The sequence below is a fragment of the Miscanthus floridulus genome, chromosome 4 (genome assembly GCF_019320115.1).
Source record: "Miscanthus floridulus cultivar M001 chromosome 4, ASM1932011v1, whole genome shotgun sequence".
Classification (NCBI taxonomy): domain Eukaryota; kingdom Viridiplantae; phylum Streptophyta; class Magnoliopsida; order Poales; family Poaceae; genus Miscanthus; species Miscanthus floridulus.
The window spans coordinates 93,972,988-93,997,045 of record NC_089583.1 but is presented as its reverse complement, the minus strand read 5'-3'; the positions used below and the strand labels follow the sequence as shown (position 1 = coordinate 93,997,045).

Here is a 24,058-nt window from a genome sequence, read left to right as displayed (position 1 = left end):
ATGCATCACAACGCTTCGTATTGCGTCATGAAATGGTACTTGCCTCATTCAACAAGAGCAACGACCGACCGGGGTTCAAAGGCCGGCTTATGAAGGGCTCGAGGCTGCCTCGCGTAAAATAGAGCCAGGGAAGAAAACGTAGATGAGCCCCAGTGGCCCTCGCCTAGTCTGCTCCGAAGCAGACAAGGTCATCTCAACCTTCTCGTTCGATCCTAACCTCGAGCCATACCCACAGAATCTCCATCGATGGGAGGCCACGGGCCACCTAGGTCGGTCTCTGGAACAACCCGAGCATCTGTTGGGACGTGTGTTAAGGAGCAGTGGAATGCCACATGACGCCTATGCCGACCCCATCATGAACGACGGACCCAGATTCCACTCGAACATGCCCACTAGCGAGCTCACCGAGCGCGTCGGTCGAGCCATCGAGGCAAGCAACATGAGCTCAGCCCCTCTGGTTGTGAAGACCGTGGACGGGGTAATGCCTGGAACTAGACCAACCCCTGCCAAAACCCAACGGGGCTCGAGGGCTCAGGTCGCCTGATACTGACTTAGGAAATCAACCAACCGCGCAGGTCATAGACGGGACAAACATGGTTGAACACCCAAAACGACAGTCCACGGCCCCACGAAAAAGAGTACCAAGTTGCTCAGCCTCCAATCGACTCACTAGTCAGACATAGGCTCAGGGGCTACACCCGTGGGTGCGCTCGCGCGCACCCACTGTCAAAACAAAGAATCCTCCCGCTGCCAAGACAAAAAAAACCCCAGACGATTCACACATATCGCCCGGGGGCTACACCCACGGGTGTGCTCGCGCACACCCGCTGTCAAGACAAAAATCCCCCAAACAATTCTACCCGAATCACTCAGGGTCTCAAGGGCTCCTATTGGGTTCATAAACCCGGGGTCCCTCATGGACCTGCTTCCCAGCAGAAGCTTGGCCTAGCAGATAACGTTGCGAACAACGCGCAACTCCTAGGCTGGCCCAAAAACCTAATGACAGGCCAGAAGGGCGATCCAGTCTCCTACCGAAAGGCCTAGCCAAGGAGGAACTACGCTCGCTTCCGACATCGGCCCGCCTCTCCAACTGGAAGGCCTAGCCAAGGAGGAACTATGCTCGCTGTTGACTCCAGCCCGTCTCTCTGACCGGAAGGCCTGGCCAAGGAGGAACCGTGCTCGCCTTCCGACTCCGATCCGCCTCTCTGACTAGAAGGCCTGGCCAAAAGAGGATTAGCGCTCGCCTCCGACACCGGCCTACCTCTTTGATCGAAAGGCCTAGTCGAGAAGGGACAACGCTCGCCTCTGACTCTGACTTGCTTCTCCTACTAGGAGTACATCAAACCTCTACTTATAGCTCTTCATAGACCAGGAGGCCAGAGCCGACTGGGAAACAACCGACCGGGGTCACCCGCTTGGTGAAGACCTAGGAAATAGACAGAGCAAGTAAGGCAGGGTGCTCCAATCAACCGCAATATCAAGGACCATACCCTGCATACCTGTAGGACAGTACTATCAAGCTGTGTCAGGAGGATGCACCGCAACCTTCCAGATATGTCAGAACATGAACAATGTTGTGAGCGTCGACATTTATCCTACAGTATGGTAGGCGCCAACATATATCATACCAAAAGAAGACGATGGAACCTACCACATGCATCTGAACATCAACAGTCTTATGGGCGCCGATAAACCGCCTTGTAATCGACGACGTGGACAACAAGACTAGACAGCACACACACACTCTTTCTCTCACACTCCCTCTTGTAAAGCCATCCCCTTCATCTATAAAAGTGGATGCGCTCTCTCCAGGATAGACGATTCGTCCACCGAAGGATCGATTAACGAATGATTCGAACAACCTATGATTCGAATGATTCCAATAGAGCACACGCTCAAATACTTAGCGCACGTAGGAGCTCCCATCTCTCTTGGCCCTTCAGTCCAGAGTCGACCGGACGTCTTGCACCCCCCATCTTACTCCCTCTTGTTTGTAACCCACAACAAACTTCGAGCACCTAGGCTCGGGAATAAAGTCACTGACCGACTCAAACTGGACGTAGGGCACGTTGCCTGAACCAGTATAAACCCCGCATCATTGAGTGCTAGTCCACATCTGATCACAATGTACGGCAAAACTACAAATATTTATGTGTTGGTCACTTTTCGCACCGACAGAGGGTGATCCCACCTCATTTGATGAATCCATGAGAAGTGCTCACTCATCAAAGTGGCTTGAAGCCATGGAAGATGAAATAAAATCAATAAAAACCCATAGTGTTTGAGACTTAGAAACAATTCCTAAATGAGCCAAGACAGTAGACTATAAATGGATCTACAAAACCAAACATGACTCCAAAGAAAATAAAGAAAGATTCAAAGCGTGACTTGTGGCGAAAGGCTTCACGCAATGAAAAGGTATAGATTATAATGAGATATTTTCTTCAGTCTCATATAAGGATTCTTTTAGAATCATAATGGCGCTTGTAGTACATTATGATTTAGAATTACATCAGATTATTGTAAAGACGGTGTTCCTAAACGGGGATCTGGAGGAAAATATTTACATGGCACAACCGAAAGATTTTGTTGTGGAAGGAAAAGAACATATGGGATGCCGCCTGAAGAAATCCATTTATGGATTAAAACAAGCTTCAAGACAGTGATATTTGAAGTTTGATAGTACAATAAGAAAGTTTGGGTTTCAAGAAAATGTAGAGGATAATTGTGTTTATGCAAAGTTCAAGATTGGGAAATACATTTTCCTAGTCTTGTATGTGGATGACATCTTGCTCGTTAGTAGTGATGTTAATCTACTACTGGAAACAAAGACGTTCTTGTCCTCGAAGTTTGATATGAAGGATCTCGGTGAAGCTTCGTTCATCCTAGGAATAGAGATTCACCGAGACAGTGAAAATGGGGTTTTAGGATTATCACAAAAGACATACTTAGAAAAAGTTCTAAAGAAATACAGTATGCAAAATTATAAGTCTTCACCTGCTCCCATAGTCAAGGGCGACAGATATGGGGAATTTCAATGTCCCAGGAACCAATATGAGATCGATCAAATGAAAGCGGTTCCATATAGTTCAGCCGTCAGAAGTTTACAGTATGCTCAAGTGTGTACTCACCCTGACTTAGTATTTGTTACCGGGTTACCTGACGGATATAAGAGTAATCCAGGAATAGAACACTAGAAATAAGTAAAGAAAGTTTTGCGTTACCTGTAAGGTACGAAGGATCTCATGCTAACGTACAGAAAATCTGATTCCCTGTGTATAGAGGGGTATACAGATTCTGATTATGCGGAAGATGACAGAAAGTCCACGTCAGGATACATATTCACTCTCGTAGAAGGAGCTATATCATAAAAAAGCTCAAAGCAAACTATCACTACATCATCCACAATGTATGCCGAGTTTATAGCATGTTATAAGGCCACAGGGCATGTGAATTAGCTAAAGAAATTCATGCCCAGGTTGAAAGTGGTAGACGACATACATAAGCCACTCAAGTTATACTACGATAATAATCCAGCAGTATGTTATGCTCACAATAATAAGTCAAGTGGTGTTGCCAAACACATTGACATAAAGTATTATATTGTGAAAGATAAAGTCTGGGATCATATAATTAGTCTTGAGCATATAAGAACAAAAAAGATGCTCGCGGATCCGCTTATAAAAGGCTTACCACCCAGTGTGTTCAGAGAACACTTAGCCGGCATGAAAGCCTATGATTCCTGGATAATAAGGGCCTAGTTGAGAATCTGTTTCAAAACAGAGAGGTGTATTGTAGCTGTTTAATCTAATGGCAACTGACCGTGACGATAAGACACGCTCTATGCACTGATCTGTGATGGAATAGGAACAAGATAAAGTAAGTAAGTTAAGTTTAAGTCATAAGGTGAGATTAAGGGGGAGAATGTTAGATTGATTTTCACCAATTGGCTCAACGACTAATTGGGTCCTTGGATCCACGCCCTGATCGGGGGCGCTCAACCGCTCCATGGTTAGGGGGCCCCCGTCGCACAGCGTCATAAAAAGGGAGGTGGGGGTCAGGGCACAAGGCAAGAGAATAGAGAATCACCTTAGCCACCAGACGCCCCACCTACCGTCCCTAAACCCTAAGCCGATCTAGTGAGAGGGCGTTGCCAGCGACGGAAAGACCGCCACCGGCCACCGCCGCCACTGCGTCCGCGACTTCACCGCCAAACCTCACCGCGCCACCGACGAGCACCCCATGGCAAGCTTGTCTTCTACGAATGCGGCCGATGGTTTGCACCTCTGCAACTCTCTCTCTCTCTTTCTCTCTGTTTCTCGCACTAACATGTTCTAGAATTTGCTATTCAATCAGATGTTAGTATGTATGGTGGATCTATGGCTAAATGATCCTGTCAAGTCTAACGTGAATCACCTCAAATGATGATGGTTACGGATGCACCACGCTAGCCCTGGATCAATCCAGGTCCAGGCCACCTAATTGCGGAGGCTCAACAGTGATAGCAGTTACTCTGAGCCACACCAAACAAACCTACCTACCTAAAACGCCCATTAGCCCTTAATTCCTATTAGCGCAGTTTGTTCAGGAATTCAAAGCTAATACGATGCCAACACACTTGTCGCCTGTCACGCCGAAAGATCCATCTAGTTAGTCGCGTATATGAATCTCCTCCAGATCTGGTGATCATTCTTGCATGTGTTCATGTTGTAGCCATGTGTGCAGAAACACATGGCACAAATCTCTTTGCGCTAGATCGTTCCAGAAACATAGGTAGCTCGATCGGCAGCAGGCACAGAGACAATAACAAGACACTGCATAATGTTTCAGGAAACAAACAAAATTACAACAGAGGAGACATGCGGTTGGTGTGCAAAACAGCAAAAGTAAAGCTATCTTTGAGCATTTCCTCTAAAAGAGGTAATAATGGAACATGGAAAAAATAAAGGACAAAAGAGATATCCAAAACTGAAAACGAAGTTTGTTTGGTTCATTGTCATACATTGCCGCAACTCTCGCGCCATAAATATGGCAGACTACGACTAGCGTTTGGTTGATGACGAAGTTAAGGCTTGCCGCAACCGCGCCGCAGCAGCCTAGTTCATATTTGCAGCCACACCTCGCCAAATGTTTGGTGAGCTTTTTCAGCACCGAACCTCGGGCGGGCGCAGCCGCAGGTTGGGCACGGCAGACATAGGCGCCGTCCAAACATATATAAACGAGTAGTACGTACATGATTAATACTCAAATGACATTTTTTTTTCTTTTAGCGAAACGATGATGCAATACTAGCGTGTAAATTGTATGCAAATTTGGTTTTGTTATAAGAGTCAAAGGTCGTATCTCATATGTTAGATTAAGAAAATCTTGCTTTCCTTCCAAGTAATCTGTTTTACGAGCATGTTTTTTACGTGGGGCTGCAGGTGCAGCGTCGAAGGACGACATTAGTCAGAGTTCTAGATCTTTTCTTGCCGCCGAGCCCGAAACTCCGAAAGCGCAACTGCGCAAGCAACTAAATTTCCATAAATATATGTTGTCCCCGAGCCGAATAACAATACCCTGGTTGGTTCACAACTAATGGGGACATATGGCATCACGCTCCACCTGACGCCCGCTGATTCGCCGACCTTGACATCCGCGCGAACATGTTTTCCTCCCATCTCGAAATTAAAATCCAGGTTTGCTTTCATTCGTACGAAATTTTCGTCGTACGCGCTGCTCTATCAGACGATCACCGCCCATGTGACAGCACGTTTTGTTATTTCCACGGGCGCTAATTAGACTAATAATTGTTGGGATTGAATTTACTGCTTGCTTATTCAACTTTATTTACATGAACGCACGTACGGCTGGCGTGTCACTGTCACCTTCATCGGTACCCATCAGCCTACGAATTTCGTTGCGAAGTTTTGCCCGGAAAATGCCGGCCAGAAGCCTATTCCTTCGGTTGAATTCTTTTATATACAGTATTACTTATATGATATTCTGTATACTATGTATATATATAAAAATTTGACTTACATATTATTTTATTATATCGAATCTGGTAAAATTCAGTAAGCTAATAGAAGAAAAACCAATAGAATATTGATTATATTATAGAAGATAGGTGATGAAATAAATAGCATATGTAGATGACTTTACGTTAATTGATTAAAGATTAAAAGTATTGCAAATAATAGAGATGCTGTGGATGTTTTTTTGTAATTAATAAGGATAACACGGATAGCTTGCATGAAAGAATTGCAAGTTAGTGGAACATTTAATGTAAAATGATATGGACATCTTGCATGAAGAGAGAAACAATCTAGTGGGGATTAGCTTTATAAGAGTATAAGATTAGTGTTTTAGATTCCAACTTCTAACTATCCGCACCATCGCATGTTTTTCATGTGTGATTTATTTTGCGATCCGTCGTTCCTACCATCTCACCAAGTTTTTGGTTTTGTTCTTGTTGTCGAAGCGACGCAGGCGCTGCTTCACCGGCTTGGATTCTGCCCTGATCTTCAAGGCGTGCTCGGCGACTTCCCTCGAAATGCCTGGCATGTCCGATGGTTTCCATGCAAAGATATCTCTGTTGACGCGGAGGAAGTCGACGAGCACGCTTTCCTATTCGGAGAAAAGCGTGGTGGTAATGCGCACCGCTTTGCCTTTGGAGCCGCTGGGGTCTATGAGGACCTCGTTGGCGCCCTCCACGGGCTCGAAAGACCTGGCCGACCGCTTGGGGTCGGGCGCTTCTTCGGCGACCTCATTCCTCATGGCCGCAAGCTCCTTGGAGGCGACGATTGCCGCGGCGTGTTCGCAGCACTCGACCTCGCACTCGTAAGCGCGCTGGAAGGAGGTGCCGATGGTGATGACTCCGCATGGTCCCGACATCTTCAGCTTTCGGTAGGTGTAGTTGGGATGGCCATAAACTTCACGTAGCATGGACGTCCTAGGATGGCGTAGTAGGTTCCATGGAACCCGACCACCTCGAAGGTGAGGGTCTCCGTCCTATAATTGGACGGATCCCCGAAGGTGATGGGCAGGTCGATCTGCCCAAGTGGCACGGCCTGCTTTCTAGGCATGATGCCTTGAAAAGGCGCTCCGATCGGTCAGATGCGTGATCGGTCGATGCCCATGACATCGAACGTTTCGACGTACATGATGTTGAGGTCGCTGCCTCCATCCATTAGTACCTTGGTGAGCCACTTCATGCCGATGATCGGGTCGACCACGAGCGGATATCTCCCCAGTTGTGGGACGCTCTCTGGGTGGTTGGTCCGATCAAAGGTTACGGCGAATTCCAACCATCAGAGGAAGGCAAGCGTGGCCGGCTCAGCCGTATAGACCTCACGGCGCGCAAGCTTCTGGCGGCGCTTGGAATCATAGGCCATTGACCCTCCGAAGATCATGAGGCAGCTATCTAGCGTCGGAAAGCCACCGTCCTTCTCCTCGGCGTCATCTGCGGTCGGCTTGGGGTCCCCCCTATGCTCCCCTTTGTTGGAGCCTCTGGATAAGAACCGCTTCATGAGGTCGCAATCCTTGTAGAGATGCCTGACGGGGAAGGCATGGCCCTTCGAGCAGCTTCTCGAAGTGGTTCGGGGTACCCTCGGCGGGCTTCCGACCCCCCTTGCGGTCGGCGGCGGCCATGAGCAAGCCCTCGCGCCGTTGCTTGTTCTTCTTCTTGCTGGGGGCGTTGGAGGCGCCTTCGTCGGTGTCCTAGTCCCGCTTCGCCTTGCCCTTGAGGCGGTCGAAGATCGCTCTGACCGCCTCCTCGCCCGAGGCGTGGCTAGTGGCAATGTCGAGGAGCTCCTTGGTGGTTAGCGGACCCTTATGTCCTAGCTTATGGACCAGGGACTCGCAGGTGGTCCCAGATGGAAAAGCTCCTATGACGTTGGCATCGGTGACGTTAGGCAGCTCGTTGCATTGCCGGGAGAAGCACTGGATGTACCCACGAAGGGTTTCTCCGGCCTTTTGTCGACAGTTTTTGAGATTCCATGGGTTCCCATGACGCTTGTATGTGCCCTGAAAGTTTCTCATGAAGATCTCTTTTAGGTCCGCCTAACTTTGAATTCTGTTGGGCCGAAGGTGCTCCAACCATGTTCGCGTCGAATCGGCTATGAACAATGGAAGGTTGCGGATAATGAAATCATCATTATCCGCTCCACTGGCTTGGCAAACAAGCCGATAATCCTCGTGCCATAGTCCAGGGTTCGTTTCCCTAGAGTACTTTGGGATATTGGTCGGCAGTCGATACCGTGATGAAAAGGCGGCATTGAGGATGTGTCAGCCGAATGCCTGAGGTCCTAGAAAGTCAGGGCTCGAGCTTTGGTCCTCGCCACTGTCATAGCGTCCGCCACGATGAGGGTGGTAGCCACAGTCAGACCCTCCCTCGCATCGTCACGGGTATGTCTACGGGCGTTGAGGGTGTCGCGCGCGTCACGATGGCGGCCGATACGCTCATGCACCAGGACTGTGGTGCATGGCCTACGGCATTGCAGCGCCTGGTTGACTGACGCATCCTTGTCGGATCGCTCTGAGGGCGTGCGTTGGCTAGCGTCGAGTAGCGTGCGAATCTCGCGATGGGCCTGACGATCCTTCGGCATCGCGGCCTCGGAAGCCCCCGGAGCAAGGCTGCAGCAGCAGCGATGTTCTGGCTTGCCCGAGCGAAGTGTGGGAGCACTTCATCGTCCTCGATGATCCTCCGGTTCACGTCGCGGGCCATGGCGCGTGCACGCCCACCGTCTCTGTGGCGCTCGATCTCTCGCTCGATCTCCACGCGTTCCTGCTCGAGCTGGAGTTGCGCTTCCTCGAGCTCTTGGTGCCGGGCGTTCAGCTGCTCCACCCGCAGGTGTGGTGGGGCCCTGCATCCCTCTCAACCTCGTCGTCGAGGTCGTTTGTTGGGGTAGCCTCTTCCTCGTGGATGCTTTCGACGTGTCCCTCGGGGGTACCTGCCATGAAACATTCACGAGAGGGGTGATGGCTCCCCCTGCTGGTGTCAGAGGTGTAGGACGACTCCGTTTATCTCGCGAGGAGGTCGTGGAATGATTCCGCGACATATTCGATTATCCCCATGAACTCGTTGTTCACGGGGGAATAGGCTACACTACCCTTTGCACATGAGAGAGATGAGAAAGGATTGGTGAGAGGGCATTTATGCCGTTTTGCGTTTTGTGTCTATTTTTAGTCCGACTTAAAGTTTGCCAACTAGTGAACTAATAAGGTGTCGTGTGGATGACTAGGTATTCTAGAAATCTGAATTATGTAGCACGAAGCAGATCATGAGATTTTTTAGTAGTATTAAGACAGGTATTATAGAAATCTGAATTATGTAGCGCGAAGCAGATCATGAGATTTTTTAGTAGTATTAAGACTTTTCAGAACCTGTCTTACTATCTCCTCCGATGGGATGGTGTATAATTTTTTTTATCAAAGTTCTAAAGTCTAACTTATCTGAACGGGCCCTAGCTTGTTGGAGCTGAACTGAAGTTTAGTACACCCATTAGTTTGTCTGTTTGGAAGAACTTTATCTAAAATTTAGATGAAATAGCGTAGAAGTTTTCTTTATACAAAGGAAGTTTTATTGGCCCTGTTCGGTTTACCCCATATTCAGTTTGTTCGATTTTTTTTTTCAGCCGGAACAGTATTTTTCTCTCACAACAATTCAGCCGGAAGAATATTTTTCAGTCAGTTTCAGTTAACTTTCAGACCAGCGAACGGGCCATTACGCTTCAGAAAGATCATTATTGCCTATGGTTATTGTTTCGAGCCACCCGATCCATTATTCCGAAAAAAAAATGTTGTTTCGGAAGGAAACTTGTCACGCGCAAAACGAGAAACCAATGATGTGAACATTCGTGTGCTGCTGCTGGTGTATTTGTCCAGCAACTTCGGCCCTTGTTTAGTTCGCGAAATTTGGATTTTGGGACTACTGTAGCGCCTTCGTTTTTATTTGGCAAATAGTGTCCAAACATTGACTAATTAGGCTTAAAACGTTCGTCTCGTAATTTCCCACCAAACTGTGCAATTAGTTTTTCTTTTCGTCTACATTTAATGCTCCATGCACGGGCCGCAAACATTCGATGTGACAGGTACTGTAGCAACTCTTTGGATTTTGGGGTGAAACTAAGCCCTTGTTTAGTTCGCGAATTTGGGATTTTGGGGCTACTGTAGCACCTTTGTTTTTATTTGGCAAATAGTATCCAAACATTCACTAATTAGGCTTAAAACGTTCGTCTTGCAATTTCCCACCAAACTGTGCAATTAGTTTTTCTTTTCGTCTACATTTAATGCTCCATGCACGGGCCGCAAACATTCGATGTGACAGGTACTGTAGCAACTTTTTGGATTTTGGCCCTCAACTAAACAAGGGCTAAACAAGGGCTCAAAGTTCAAACCCGTGATTTGACTTGCTAGCGCTGCACCTGGGCGCCTAGTGGGCCCCCAGGGCTGGTGAGCGTACGGACCAGCTGAGCTGAGTGTGATGTTCTCGGCTGTAGATCGGAAGCGGACGCAATTCGGTGACGATTATTTACTGCTCTGGACAGCTTACAGCCGGGAGCTCGGCTACGTGCAGCATATCAGCACGTGCGATCTTGCCTTCTCGTTTGGTGTTTGTGCCCGGCACATTAGATGGACGGAGAGTGACCCTTGAATCCATGATGGGTCGTCTGAATCACGCACGACGTGGCCTGTTCTGCGCATTTCAATCTTCTGCACTTTCGCATATTAAAACGAGGGCACTGTTTATTTAAATTTATCGATCAATTTATCTGCTAGTATTTACAATAATTTTTTCTCACAACAAAACAGCTTCAGCCAGCTTATCAGCCGGCTTATGCATCAGCCAAACAGAGCCGAGGTTTCAGCCTGATTGACGAACAAGCTAATATCAGTCAGCCACTGCTGCTAACAACAAATCAAGTGAGAAATAGACCATATTATTAACGTCTTGTTCGCTTGGCTTATAAGCCATACTTTTTCAGCCAACGAACAGTATTTTTCTCTCACAACAAATCAGCTCACGGTACTTTTAGACATGGCTTATTAGCTCAGCCCCGACATCTAAATACACTGGAGATGGACAGGTTTTCAGAAAAGAAAAGACATACAGTAGCTAGAGAGCAAACAACAAGCTAAAGCAAGTCCCATCAAATGATAACGCCAGATGAGAAATGACAAGAACTATCTTGTGAGATACAGTACTCCTACGAGACAACGTTATTATTGTTATTTGCAGCGAGTGCTGACAATCTCATGTGGCAAACTGACGACGAGTCAGCTTAGGTCAAAATACTATCGAATCGTGTCCTATTTGTTATTCGACAAAGATGGAATGAATCAGTAAAAAAAAAACTTCGCAAAAACTAACCTTTGCAGTCCATTCCTTGTTTAGATTCCATCAAAGTTCTAAGTTTTTTCACTCTCTCTCCATCACATCAATTTTTAGCCGCTTGCATGGAGTATTAAATGTAGGTAAAAAAATAACTAATTACACAGTTTAGTTGGAAATCACGAGATGAATCTTTTGAGCCTAGTTGGTCCACGATTGTACAATATTTGTCAAATAAGACGAAAGTGGTACTATTCATCAGGTTGAAAAAAGTTTCAATCTAAACAAGGCCCAAAATTCCGAAAGTCCACATTTTGGAAATCACAGCACCTTCAGGGCACATCATCTTTTCCAGAAAATGCCAGACATGATAACTGTAGGTCACAACAGATTCCAACTGTTGGCCTCCTAATTAAGGTTTGTTTCTGTAAGTGCAATTCTGAAATTTCAAATGACAGTACTATGGAATAACACAAGCAGCACTAGACAGGTCGAATTCACTACGTGCATCTGTTCAGTGCATGGCTCAGATGTTCAATAGTGACAACACAAACCAGCTACTATGACCTATCAACATGACATCCGGCTTCATAGCCAACACTGATGACTTGATGGACTAGTCATGTACAGTTTGCACTCTTGTTTCATCATCGCCTTCTGCTCTGTCTATTGATTGTCATTTTGATGATACAAAGCTTGGTTCACTGAATGGACACAAAGGTGCCCCCGACAGCCGGATCAAAATATATGTTTTTTTTGTTCTATTATTCTCCTTAGTTTTAACAGGAAAGTGAAAAAAAAATCTCTACTGATAATCAAGGGATTGCTTATATTCAGATAGGAGAAATGTATGGAAGATCATTAGAGCTGATTAGGTTCCTATGTCTGTCGTGTAGTTACCGAGTGCCTGGGTCCAACACAAACATTTCTTTAGTAAAGGTTTCAGTCAGTTGTTTGACAATCAATTTAGCTAATGAACTAGTATTAGCAGCTAAGAGCTAAGCCTTTCTTTTGCTGAACCTCAAAATCAGGTTAGACTTGCTCAGTAGTCAAGACTATGAACTAATGGACCTAACAGTGCATATGAGAAACCAACAACTCAAACATGGTGCATAAACACTGCATGGTTTCTGCGGCTGACGCTAATTTGTTGTGAGAGAAAAACACTATACCATGGTTGATAAGCAGTTCAAACGAACAGGGCAGTCAAGTGTAAAAACCCTTGGCAAACTAAGTATTATTAGTACAGACCAAGAACTGATCCAAGCCCTGGCCCAATCCCCCCTATATATCCGAACAGTTCTTATTGTCCCAACACTTCTTACTGGAGAGCTAGTTCTCGAATCTCAAAATCGTGGAACTGGGGTTCGATTGTTAAGGTAAGACATATTTTTGTCTAATGCTGTTCAATGGCAGCTCTTTGATGGTAATGTTTCTATCAAGAACCAGATGCTTTGGTTTCCAACCTTCCTGTGAATGCACAAGATTTATTCACAAATTTATGGCTGACTCGTCCAAAAAGATGGAAATTCATTTTGCTATCATTTTTTTGTCCAGATTTTGTAAATAACGATCCTACAACTAGAAAAAATGACTTAAATGTAAGTAATCTTCACCATCATAATCACACAGAGGTTGTCATTGATTTAATATGGAGCAATAAACAAATCCTTCGTTGAGTTCAAATATTTGTCTGGAGGCTCCTCACAAAAAAATATTCCCAATGCTCAGCGTGTACACGGAAGAATTAAAGGCCCCGTTCGTTTCTCTTATAATCCGTATTTTTCAGCTTCTTTTTTTTGGCCGAAACAGTGTTTTTCTCTCACAACAAATCAGTCGAAACAGTGTTTTGCCTTGTTTTTTCAGCGAAGCAAACGGGGCTAAAGATATTACTCCCAACCGTGCACACTGTAATATGGTTGAAAATGGTATCTTTTGTTCCACTGGGTAGCGTGTCCGTGTGTTGCTACGGGATAGCTAACATTTTATACTAAAAACATATAGATCACACGATAAGATAAAAATACTGTAAAAATTAAATACCAACGTTAAAGTGACATTTAATCTAAAAAGCAAAGTTTATGAATTTAACACAGTCACGGAGTGCGCGGCATCGCAGGCTCACACACTCTACTTTATAGACCTTTCCGTGATGTGGCTAAGATAATGTTTTATATCGACAGGAAGAAATCTCTGATATCCATTTCTTTTGTGCGTCAATAAATCCACGAATAAGTTCCGCCGCATCTCCATACCATCCTATACACAGATTCGAGTATATATGTCAATATTAGTGCCTGTCGCATTGGTAATACTGTGTCTCTTGAAAAATCTTCTACAAAAACTTAAAACAAAGTGTTATACTCATCGTATAAATATGTGTGGCTTTTGGTCTATTCCACGTAGACATATACTATAGAATAAGATATCCACTTAAGTGTCTATGGTAAGATTCACGATCAGCAATATGTAGAAATAGTTAAATTATAGGTATTATTATTGCAAGCGACGGTGGCTCTGAGTTAGTTACCCATCTATGTCCTCTACGATGTTTTCTTCCCGTTTGAATTTTTATTTGAAGACATCCTCTTTCCATCCAAGAATATATTTATTCACTGCGGCCATGTTGTTGCGCCCTATTCGTTTGGGCTTATTTAGCTGATAAGTCATGGCTGAAAGTACTGTTGACTGATTTGGTGTGAGAGAAAAATATTGTTCATTGGTTGAAAAAGTACGATTTATAAGCCAAACAAGCCTAAACGAACAGGACATTGAAGCTAAATCCAAGAGTGTACTTGACATACATCAGCGCTGGTGTCTTTACACCACTCTTCAACAGGTCTAGGGTCAATCATGATAAGCATTTTTTCCGCTGATGGAAAACATAAAGCATATATTTTTGAACGTGCAGCCATGATAAAAAAACTACAAACATGGTAGCAATTAGAATAGTATATAGGAAACAAGTAATAAAAGTAGGAGCAAGTGACTTACGTATATGCGCTATGCTAAGTTGTATTCCATATCCTCACATACATCAATCGCAGCAGCCATTTCTTTCGTATTGTATTTTTTACGGAATTCTGGCATTTTTGTTAAAGCACACATTTTCTGAAAGAGAGGATATCGAGAATCTGGATTAGTATAACTTGGCCTGCTGACCACAACGGTCACCGCAATCTCCTGCTTTGACTTTTGAAAAAAAAAGTGGAGGACTTATCGCATCGGAGTTCCTAAGATGGAGGAGGCAGTGATGATGGAAAAACATGAGCATACAGTCCTATTCACTATATGACAACTCGGGGGATGAATGATATCCATAACCTGGTTGATTGATTGTCCTATAATCAATTGTTTTTTCAATTATTCTATACTTGCTTTCACACTTGATTTCACAAAAATAAAAAAAAATAATGAAACTATCATAATTAGATGACAGTAAGTTTGCAAACAGTGAATAACAAATTTCTGAACTGTTTTCTCTAAAGAGTAAGCAATTTTAGATCATGTCTGTAGTAATCATAAAACATTTCGTCAATAGATCACGTCAATTTTGTTTCTTTTCTTACAGCCACAAAAATGTTCAGATGCATACAAAAAAATGTTCAGATAAGTACACCTTTCATCGTGAAGATAGATGGCAGTCAGTACCAAGACATCTGCGAGAATGTTCACTACAAGATCCTTGTGGTGAGATTGATCACCGTGGATGCCCCACCACAGGAGTTGTCTGACCTGAACAGCAAAGCCATTAGCCATTTATTTTTATTTGCTATCCAGTTTCAAAGTGTATAAAGTGCTATCCAAAAACACCAAAAAAATACATGTGACAAGGCAATGCAACCTCTGTTCAAATGAATAGCTTTCCAATCTGAACCCATAAATTATCTTTAAAGTATTATAAGATGTTCTCAGCAGCTGATTTTTCTATGGGGCTATTGTGTTCTTGCCCCTACTTTGATGTGTAATTGTGATTTTGCCCTCGTTTTTCTAACTTTATGATTTTGCCCTTAACTGTTCACAAGTCAACGCGATTTTGCACCTGGTCAACGAAAAAAACAGAGGCAAATTCGCGTTGACCAGGGGCAAATTCGCGTTGACTTGTGAACAGTTAAGGGTAAAATCACAAAGTTAGAAAAACGAGGGCAAAATCACAATTGCACATCTATGTAAGGGGCAAGAACATCATTTCTCCTTTTTTTATATACTCGTTAGAAGGCAAAGAATTCACTACCGGACAGAGCATCTTTGCCGAGGGCCTGTCCCTTTGCCGAGGGCAAATAATCGGGCACTCAGCAAAGAGTCTTTGCCGAGGGCCTGACCCTCAGCAAAGAACAGCTCTCGGTAAAGACTCTTTGCCGAGGGCCAGACCCTCGGCAAAGACTCTTTGCCGAGGGCCAGACCCTCGGCAAAGACAAGCACACAGCAACAATAATTATTTACCGAGGGCTAAACCCTTGATAAAGGGTCGGCCCTCGGCAACACCGCCTGACACGATGTCCGTCTTCTACCGTCAATCTTTGCCGAGGGCATCACCGTTAGGCCCTCGACAAAGACTTTTTAACCGTTTTTGCAAATTTTTTTTAAAAAAATCCTTTGCCGAGCGCCCTGTGACCTGGCGCTCGGCAAAGACAGTCTTTGCCGAGTGTCAAGGTTGGGACTCGGCAAATTAAAAAAAATTTGTTTTTTTCTCCCCATTTTTTCCTGGGCCTTGCTACAGTAATTGAAACTCCATTTCAAAATTTGGGACAATTTTGAGTTTTTTTACTATATTTCCTTAATTATTTTTGTTTCGTTGAATTTTTTCGACTATTTCAAATTTGAACTGCATGTACATGAAATAATGGAATTTGGTCATTCAAAAAATGGTATTCATGATGTTTGGCGTATGTTGAGGCCGTATCCAGGAACTCGCATGAAATTACGAGCATCTTGTTGTCGTAACATGGCGATGTACTTGCGGTAAAAGTGTATTTAAATTATATAAAATCCAAACGAAGTCCGAAATCACGAAACTTGTCGAGGTGTCTTGTTATCACATGTGGAGGCAGCGGGACCAGCGTCTACTGAGGCGAGGTGCTACTCACCATCAAGGCAGCCACAGCCTCCCAGCCTACAAACAAGCATATGTAAGTGATTTCTTTTATCTTATTTGACGCTGAGTTTTGCCTTATTTCTCACCATCTTGCCGTCTTACTCGCAGGAGGCTGCACACCCGGGCGTGGAGGTCTTGGAGTTCTCTGCGTGGGCTATGTCCCACATGGGCAGAGCGTCTTCCTATGTCTCCTTCGACCCGTCTGCCCCGCGCGAGGTGTACTCCGACCCGACCGTGCACACTAAGGTCCAAGAGTACACCTCAAAGGTGAGGGAGGTCCATGGGGAAGATTACGATGTGCGCACTGAGTCCATTGATGCAGAGACCATCATGAGGCTAGGAGGAGGCAAGAAGCATGGGCGGCTGTGGATTGCAGATGGCGCCATCGACTCCACCACTGTTCCCTCTCTCGACGTGCTCCGAGCACGGAGCACGAGCTCCAGCCAGCCCATACGCCCACGGCCTAGTCTGTCACTGTAGCGGATCGACGCTCTCGAGGTACATCCTGTTTTACTCGTCGTACGTTCATCTTTGCACACCTAAGTTACATTTGCATTACTGAAACATTGAAGTTTGTATTGCAGGCCGAGCTGCAGGCCCAGAAGCTCGTGGTCGAGGCTCAGAGCGCACAACTGCAGGCCCAGAGGGAAGCGTTCGCGGCCCAGGAGAGGAGGATGCAAGAAATGGAGGCCTTCATGCGGAGTGTCCAGCAAAGGAGTGTACCTTTGCCATTGGCAGCACCTCCACCGCCTACTCCTATAGCCACTCCTGTAAGTATGAAAATTCACTCTTACTAGATGCTTCCTTGACATACAACCATGGTTGACATACAAACTTACTAGATGCTTGACATAGAAACTTACTAGATGCTTGACATAGAAACTTACTACATGCTTGCACTAGCTATGACATACACCAATGCTTCACATAGAAACTTACTAGATGAATCTCACACATGCAACCTCTTATCCTTTTTGCAGCTTCCGTCGGTGGGTTCGAATAACCCCGCTAATGCGTCACCGAATGAACCATCGTGTCATAGGCTGCTTTTTTGAGGAGTTGTGCTTCGTCATGTGCTTGGACTTAAGCTTCACTTGTGGTTGTGACTTGTGCTTTGACTTGATGGACTGTGTTTATGAATTTATGACTTGTGGTTGTGATATTTGACTTGTGTTGCGATATGTTGTTATTTGAGTTGTGGTTGTGATATAATGTGTGAAAATGGTTTCGTTGTGATATATATGTGATTATTATGATGTTTGTGATATATATGTGCCATATATATTTGAACTGTTTGTGTCAGTGGAATGCAAAAAACAAAAAAAAAATTGCAGTTTCGGTTGATTTGCCGAGTGCAATGGTCATGACACTCGGCAAAGCTGGGAAACTTTGCCGAGTGCCAGGACATTGCACTCGGCAAAGATTTTTTTTTTAAAAAAAATGCAAAAAATCTTTGCCGAGTGCCAAGCTGGGGAGGCACTCGGCAAAGAGTTTTTTTTTAAAAAAAATAAAAAATGTCTTTGCCGAGTGCCTTGCCGCCGTGGCACTCGGCAAAGAGTTTTTGAAAAAAAAATAAAAAATGTCTTTGCCGAGTGCCCAAACTGCCGGCACTCGGCAAAGACGCCGTCAACGGAGCAGCGTCGTTGCCGGCTGCTTTTCTTTGCCGAGCGCCACCGTTGGCCCTCAGAAAATGCTTTGCCGAGTGCCCGACAACTGGCCCTCGGCAAAGAGCCTCTTTGCCGTTAAATTTTTTTCCGAGGGCTCTTTGTCGAGGGCGGCGCTCGGCAAAGCCTTTGCCGAGGGCTTTTAGGCTTTTGCCGAGTGCCCTGGGCCCTCAGCAAAGATGCTCTGTCCGGTAGTGATTTCTATTGAGTTGTCCGATCATGCATTCCTCTCAACTCTATACAGATCATGAAGAAGACAGTGGCCTAGATGCATGCATCCATCTCCTTGTTCCTATCACCAATCCGGACCAAGCCTAACCCCCAATGCGACCGTCCTCAACGCTCATATGTTGGAAATCGCTCTGGATTTTTTTGTCACTAATGGAAAATAGGAGGCATATTTTCATCAGCATCTTGGACTGCAGAGATCATTGTCCTGAACTCATCGCATCTTGACTACACATTGAAGTCAGTCAACCAGAGAATAATATAAGCAGGAAACAATCATCTGCTATTGCCCAGTTCTATCTTCAGTTGAAAAAGAGGTAGAACATACATATGAATGGATACGATTTTGCTATTTGGTTTTGGTTATGCTTCTTATTTGTAATACTAAATGATAAATAATTTGTGCAGGCTTACAATAATATAGACCTCAAGTCATAATTATCTAGGTATAAATTGTTATAACTTCACTCCTCGGATACAACAATGTGAGTTCTCATTGTCCTTGGCGCATTCTCTTTGTGTAAAGTGCTGTCAGAGAACCGGTAGTTAAGCACCCCTAGAACTTTGACTAAATTTTTCAATGTTCTAAGGCTTAGCTGAGTAAAGAATTGGTATATTCCTGACATCTCAATTATTTGTATGTGCAATAAAGAACTTGACTGCTATTCCTGACATCCTTAACGCATGAATGAATCCTGTTGGGAGTTTCCAAGCACCAAGCAATGTCGAAGTAGAAGAAACACACATCAATAAAATTAGGAAATACCAAGTGGGATATTGTAATAGTTAGGTCAAATCCTCTATATATTGGTTGCATACTAGGAAAGGTACTCGCTCAGATTAAACTTAAACATATGCAAGAGGGAGATAGCAACCAGGAAAGGTACTCGCTCCAATTGAAAATAATCAGCTGACTTTGCTATTGAATTAGTCATTCCGCTTTCTATGTGTTTGCTTGTGGATTTACATGTTACCATAGCTATATATATGAAGTACAATATCATCAACGCGCGCAATTGTGAAATAGTACAGCATATTGGCAGTGGAAAAGACAGATAACATGGTGTCAACTGAAATAGTCCTTATCTACATTTAAGCTTGCAACTGTATATTTCATAGTCTAGAATCTCCTTTTTGCCTTGTGCCTCTTCTTGTTAGGCAGAGGCCGGAAGTACATTTTCAAGGCCTTGTATCATCTTGATGTAGTGCTTTGAGAATTTAATAAGAGCTCCCCTTTATCAAGAAAAAAGAAAAAAGAAAAGAGAACAAGACTTTACCTCCTATATCACAGAAGTGATATTCAAAGTCTGCACATTGTTTGACAGGTGTTTGTACATCAAACATGCTCCAATCATCACCCACGTTGAGATTGTTGCTTGCTTCAGCCCACAAGCTGGTATATGGATCTGCCAAACCAGAAATACACAGGAGGCTCAGCATCGTCTTTAATTTGCATGGCTACATATTTAGGGCAGAATGAGTGATGCAAAGGCGTGGTGCAAACCAGGTAACAGGAGGCGCAGGTCGCGGCGCCGATCTTGGTCGCGGACGGCGGCGATGTCTCAGGGACGCCGGCGATGTCCGGAGGCGACGGAAGCGCAGGTCGCGGCGCCGTTCTTGGTCGCGGACAGGCGATGACTCGTGGACGGCGGCGATGTGCGGAGGCGCAGGTCGCGGCGCCGTTCTTGGTCACGGACGGCGGCGATTGCCGGAGGCAGCAGAGGTGGCGGAGACGCAGGTAGCGGCGCCGTTCTTGGTCGCGGACAGCGGCGATGTCTCACGGCTCACGTACTTCCTTCTGCGGGCCGCGACGGGGATACGACGCCTTCCTTCTGCGGACGGCGGCGATGTCCTATCGCAAGGGAAACGACGCCTTCCTTCTGTGGGCCACGACGTACGCACCGACGCTTTCCTTTTCACCTTTCTTCCTCGTACGCACAACACAAGGGATACGACGCCTTGTCTATAGGCAACGACAAACGCGGCTTTGTTCCGACGTGCACAGGCTCCATCCAATCAATTTATCGCACCTTCTCACCTTCCTTCCTCGTACGCGCAAGGTATACGACGCCTTCCTTCTGCAGGCCGCGACGTTCGGTCGTATCGCACGGACAGGAGGGAAGAGCTGACTCAAATAAAAGTTGCTACAAAAAATTATCTTACTTTTGTTCTTTTTAGTTACAGGAGATTGTAGTTTTGCATGAGTAGTTTAGTTTGCTTCTCGTCTAGCTATCAAAATCTGATTTCCTGCAAGGCTCTTGGTCTGAGATTTTACACTATATTTGCAGTGACCTACTGACCTGAGTTATTCTGATCTGATGATAATGATATTGAAAAGAAAAGTGGCCTATCCACTCTATCAGTTTTCAGGCAAAGGCTGTGCAAAAGGCAAAGCTCAATACAAAGCTTGCGTCCTTGAACAACAAATATCTTGTAAGGTTTCAGAATCCTTGAAGCAATAGTCACTATGAACGACGTGGTTCCCTTTCTAGCTGTTGTTGCAGGTCTGATGCCTCATACATCAATGCCAGGAGACTGGTCTAGGCATTTACAGAACATATCGTGGTTTCCAGTCCCCTTGTAGATTACACGTTCAGGCAAAAACTTCTCAGGCTAATTCTCCCATTCATGTGGAGACCTGTAGCCTTTTCCTCGGTCTCCATCTTATTTCAAGCAAAAACTTCTCAGGATAATTCTCCCCTTCATGCAGAGGCCTTTAGCCTTTTCCTCGGTCTCCATCTTATTATCGACTCACTGCAGGTTCATGAATGTGATTTCCTTGCTGATAGTTCTGAACTCATCACCTGTATGAAGGAACATTGTGATATTACTCTAGACTGGAGAAAAGGCACCATCATGGATATGAACATAAGAGGAAATTTATACCATATTCTTACAGAAAAGAACTCTATAACTGACCAATTAGCTAGAAATGCTATACTTCTATAAGACTGGCAGCCCTAGTGTCTGATGTTCTAACTTGAATCATTGTGGGGACTGTCCACTAAAAGTAAAACTCTGTAACTGACCACTAAGAGCTGATCTTTGAAAATCTAGCCTCCCCCATCCCCACCCCCCTCCACACACACAAAAGAAGAAGAAGAAAACATCCCTTCAAATCACGACACAGCAGTGATGACACCAATGCAAGAAGTTAACCTTGTCCAAAGGGAACGGGGTGCCTGCTCAGAATCAAGCTTGCAAGTTCATGTCCAGAGCCTTCATATATGATTCTATTTCTCACTCGATGTACAGTGATTCAACACCCGAGTCGTCTCCACTCTCAGCACCATCAGCGTCAGCGTTCTTTTTACAGCCACCTCCATCGCCAAGAAACTCATCCCTCAGTTCACATCCACCTCGGCGGCTGCCACCAAGTTCATCCCACCCACGGCCCATGCTGGTGAACATTCTGTCCAAATTTGCCTTCTGCGGGGTGATCATGAGCAGCTCCTCCAGCTTCCGTCTTGCAGCATGTATTGCATTCGGCTCAACAAGTTCCCCTTTGTAATATGCCTCCCTGAGGAACACTGTATGCAGCTTCCCCTGATTCCCCCTCGTGGATATGTAAAATATGCCCTGGTACTTCAGCAAGAACTCCTTGATCTTCTTGGGCACACCGAGTGCATCGCGGAACAGTGCAAGGCGCTCCAATGTGGTGCGCTTCTCAACTGTGAGCGAGAGAAGCTCATGGACAGCAGCGACCGCGCGCTTCTCCATGCGGCGTTGTGCCTCAAGCGAGCGCAGATCATGCCCCGTGACGTCTGCATAGGGTGAAGCGTAGGGGAGGCGCTGCCATTTCCAGACAGCGATCCGGAAGTACTTACCGATCTTAAACCCTGGCGGGAAACGAATGGGGAACGCGAAACGCGCGTCCTCCTCGGCGGAGCCGGGGGCGCGGTGCTCGCGGTAGTGGCGCTCCCGAGCGCGCTCTACGGCAGCGACGGTGAGGTCGGGCGGGTCGGTGGGGGACGGCAGGAATTCGACGAAGCCGTCAGGGGTGAGGCGGAAGAGCGAGGGGTTGGACTGGATGACAGATTCGGCGAAATCGTCTGGGAGGCCGAGGTCGCGGCGGAGGAGATGGATGTGCTCGAGGCGGAGACGGCGGTGCGGGGGCGCAAGGAGGAGGAGCTTGCGGAGGCGTAGGACGGAGGCGCCGGGGAGCGCGGCGGCGACGGCGTCGGCCTCAGCGCCGAGCGCCGCTGCGGCGCGTGGGGTGAGGCGGATGTGGAGCATGCGGTGGACGGGGTGGAGGAAGAGATGGAAGGCGTGCGCGTGGCGCAGGAGGAAGCGGCCAGCGTCGAGGGGCGCGAGGCGGAGCTGGCGGCGCGCGAGGGCGCCGAGGCGGGTGAAGGGGACGGACACGGCGCCGCTTCCGCCGGCGCGGGACGGTGCGGTGGGGGCGGCGGCGTAGAGGAGGAGAGAGTGGAGGGCGTGGAAGCGGCGGACGCGCTTCTGGACCTCCATGATGCCGTCGAAGGCATGGTCTCGGACGCGCTGCTGCTTCTGAGGGATGGACGTGGACTTGGAGGAATAGGGCGCCGCAATCGCCCCCACCGGCGCGGCCGCCCGCGGCGGCGGCCGGAGGGCGGCTATGCGGCGGAGCATCGAGACTTGGGTGGGATTCTGCAAGGGGAGGTGAGGTGACTGACCTCGCCGGTGAGGGTGGATGAAGTGTTGGGTTGGGTGAGGGTCAGGCCTTTAGCTGGGCTGAGGTGGTACAGGCCGCATTTAGATATGGGCCGCTTTCCGTGAGGCGGAGTCTAGCTTTACATTTGAAAATAAGCCCTCTCAAAAATATTTATCTCAACAATAAAACAAATGGTGGAATCAAACTATGCAAACAACCTTAAGAAGCTTGACATTTGAAGATAAAACGATATACACTCGCTCGTACACAGGAACCTTTCCAATCTTGACTGTTTTTAGCGTTCTATGTTAGACAACGTGATTTAGAGCATGTTTGAATACAAGAGCTAATTGCTAGCTAGCTAAAGATTAACTAAAATACATCCAAACAAAAGAGCTAATAGGGTAAATTTTCAGTCAAAAAGAAATACGGTCTCGCTTTCCTTTGCCACTCAAGTTATTTAACTAGTTATTAGCCAGCTAGCTAGTGAAGCATAGTTATTTATGTTAATTTTTAGCTCTAATTAGTAACTAGCCACGTGTATCAAGCAGACCCTTAGTGGGAATAGTATTGCTATGTTGGATAAGAAAAAGTTCATTTATTTAGGGTATGTTTGTATACATTAGCTAATTATTAGCTAGCTAAAAATTAGCTATAGCACATCCAAACGTGAGAGCTAATAAGTGGACAAATTTTTTAGCTAAATCGCTAACTAATTGTTAGTCAACTAACTAACCAACTAGCTAGCGAATTATAGCTATTTTAGGCTAATTTTTAGCCCCAATTAGAAACTAGCTACAGGTATCAAACAGGACCTTAATCCGATTTTAGTGTTCACAGTCATTCACTGAATCAGGTTTCGCTCTGGATACAATAATTATGGAGGTCTTCACTTGTCGTGGCTGGAAGTTTAGCAACCGGATTTGGTAACGGCACATGCTTGTCCTTTGATTTAGCACTTTCATTAAAAAGAACTATTACCTTTTGCTTTCTGTTGGTGCATTTATTTATTGTAATAATGGACAGCCAAAAGTCTCTTTAGATCATTAGATGCTCCCTCAGTTCTAAATTAGATTAACTTTTAGAGTTGTCCTAAGTCAAACTATTTTAATTTTAGCTAAGTTTGT

The 24,058-nt window shown here is 45.8% G+C and overlaps 1 protein-coding gene and 1 long non-coding RNA gene across 2 annotated transcripts; both read right to left on the bottom strand.

Moving 5' to 3' along the window:
* Positions 1 to 13,341: 13,341 nt before the first annotated feature.
* On the bottom strand, positions 13,342 to 20,275 carry LOC136552164 (uncharacterized). Its single transcript, XR_010782761.1, has 4 exons — positions 19,806 to 20,275; positions 19,579 to 19,707; positions 14,934 to 15,049; positions 13,342 to 13,573 (listed from the first exon to the last, which is right to left on the bottom strand). It is a non-coding gene; the product is annotated as an uncharacterized lncRNA (long non-coding RNA).
* A 220-nt stretch (positions 20,276 to 20,495) lies between these two features.
* Positions 20,496 to 22,953, bottom strand: LOC136552163 (protein ROOT PRIMORDIUM DEFECTIVE 1-like). The gene is made up of 2 exons (XM_066543698.1): positions 21,461 to 22,953; positions 20,496 to 21,105 (listed from the first exon to the last, which is right to left on the bottom strand). Exon 1 carries the CDS (start codon positions 22,907 to 22,909, stop codon positions 21,542 to 21,544), a length of 1,368 nt encoding a protein of 455 aa, XP_066399795.1. The 5' UTR covers positions 22,910 to 22,953; the 3' UTR covers positions 20,496 to 21,105; positions 21,461 to 21,541.
* Positions 22,954 to 24,058: the final 1,105 nt, after the last annotated feature.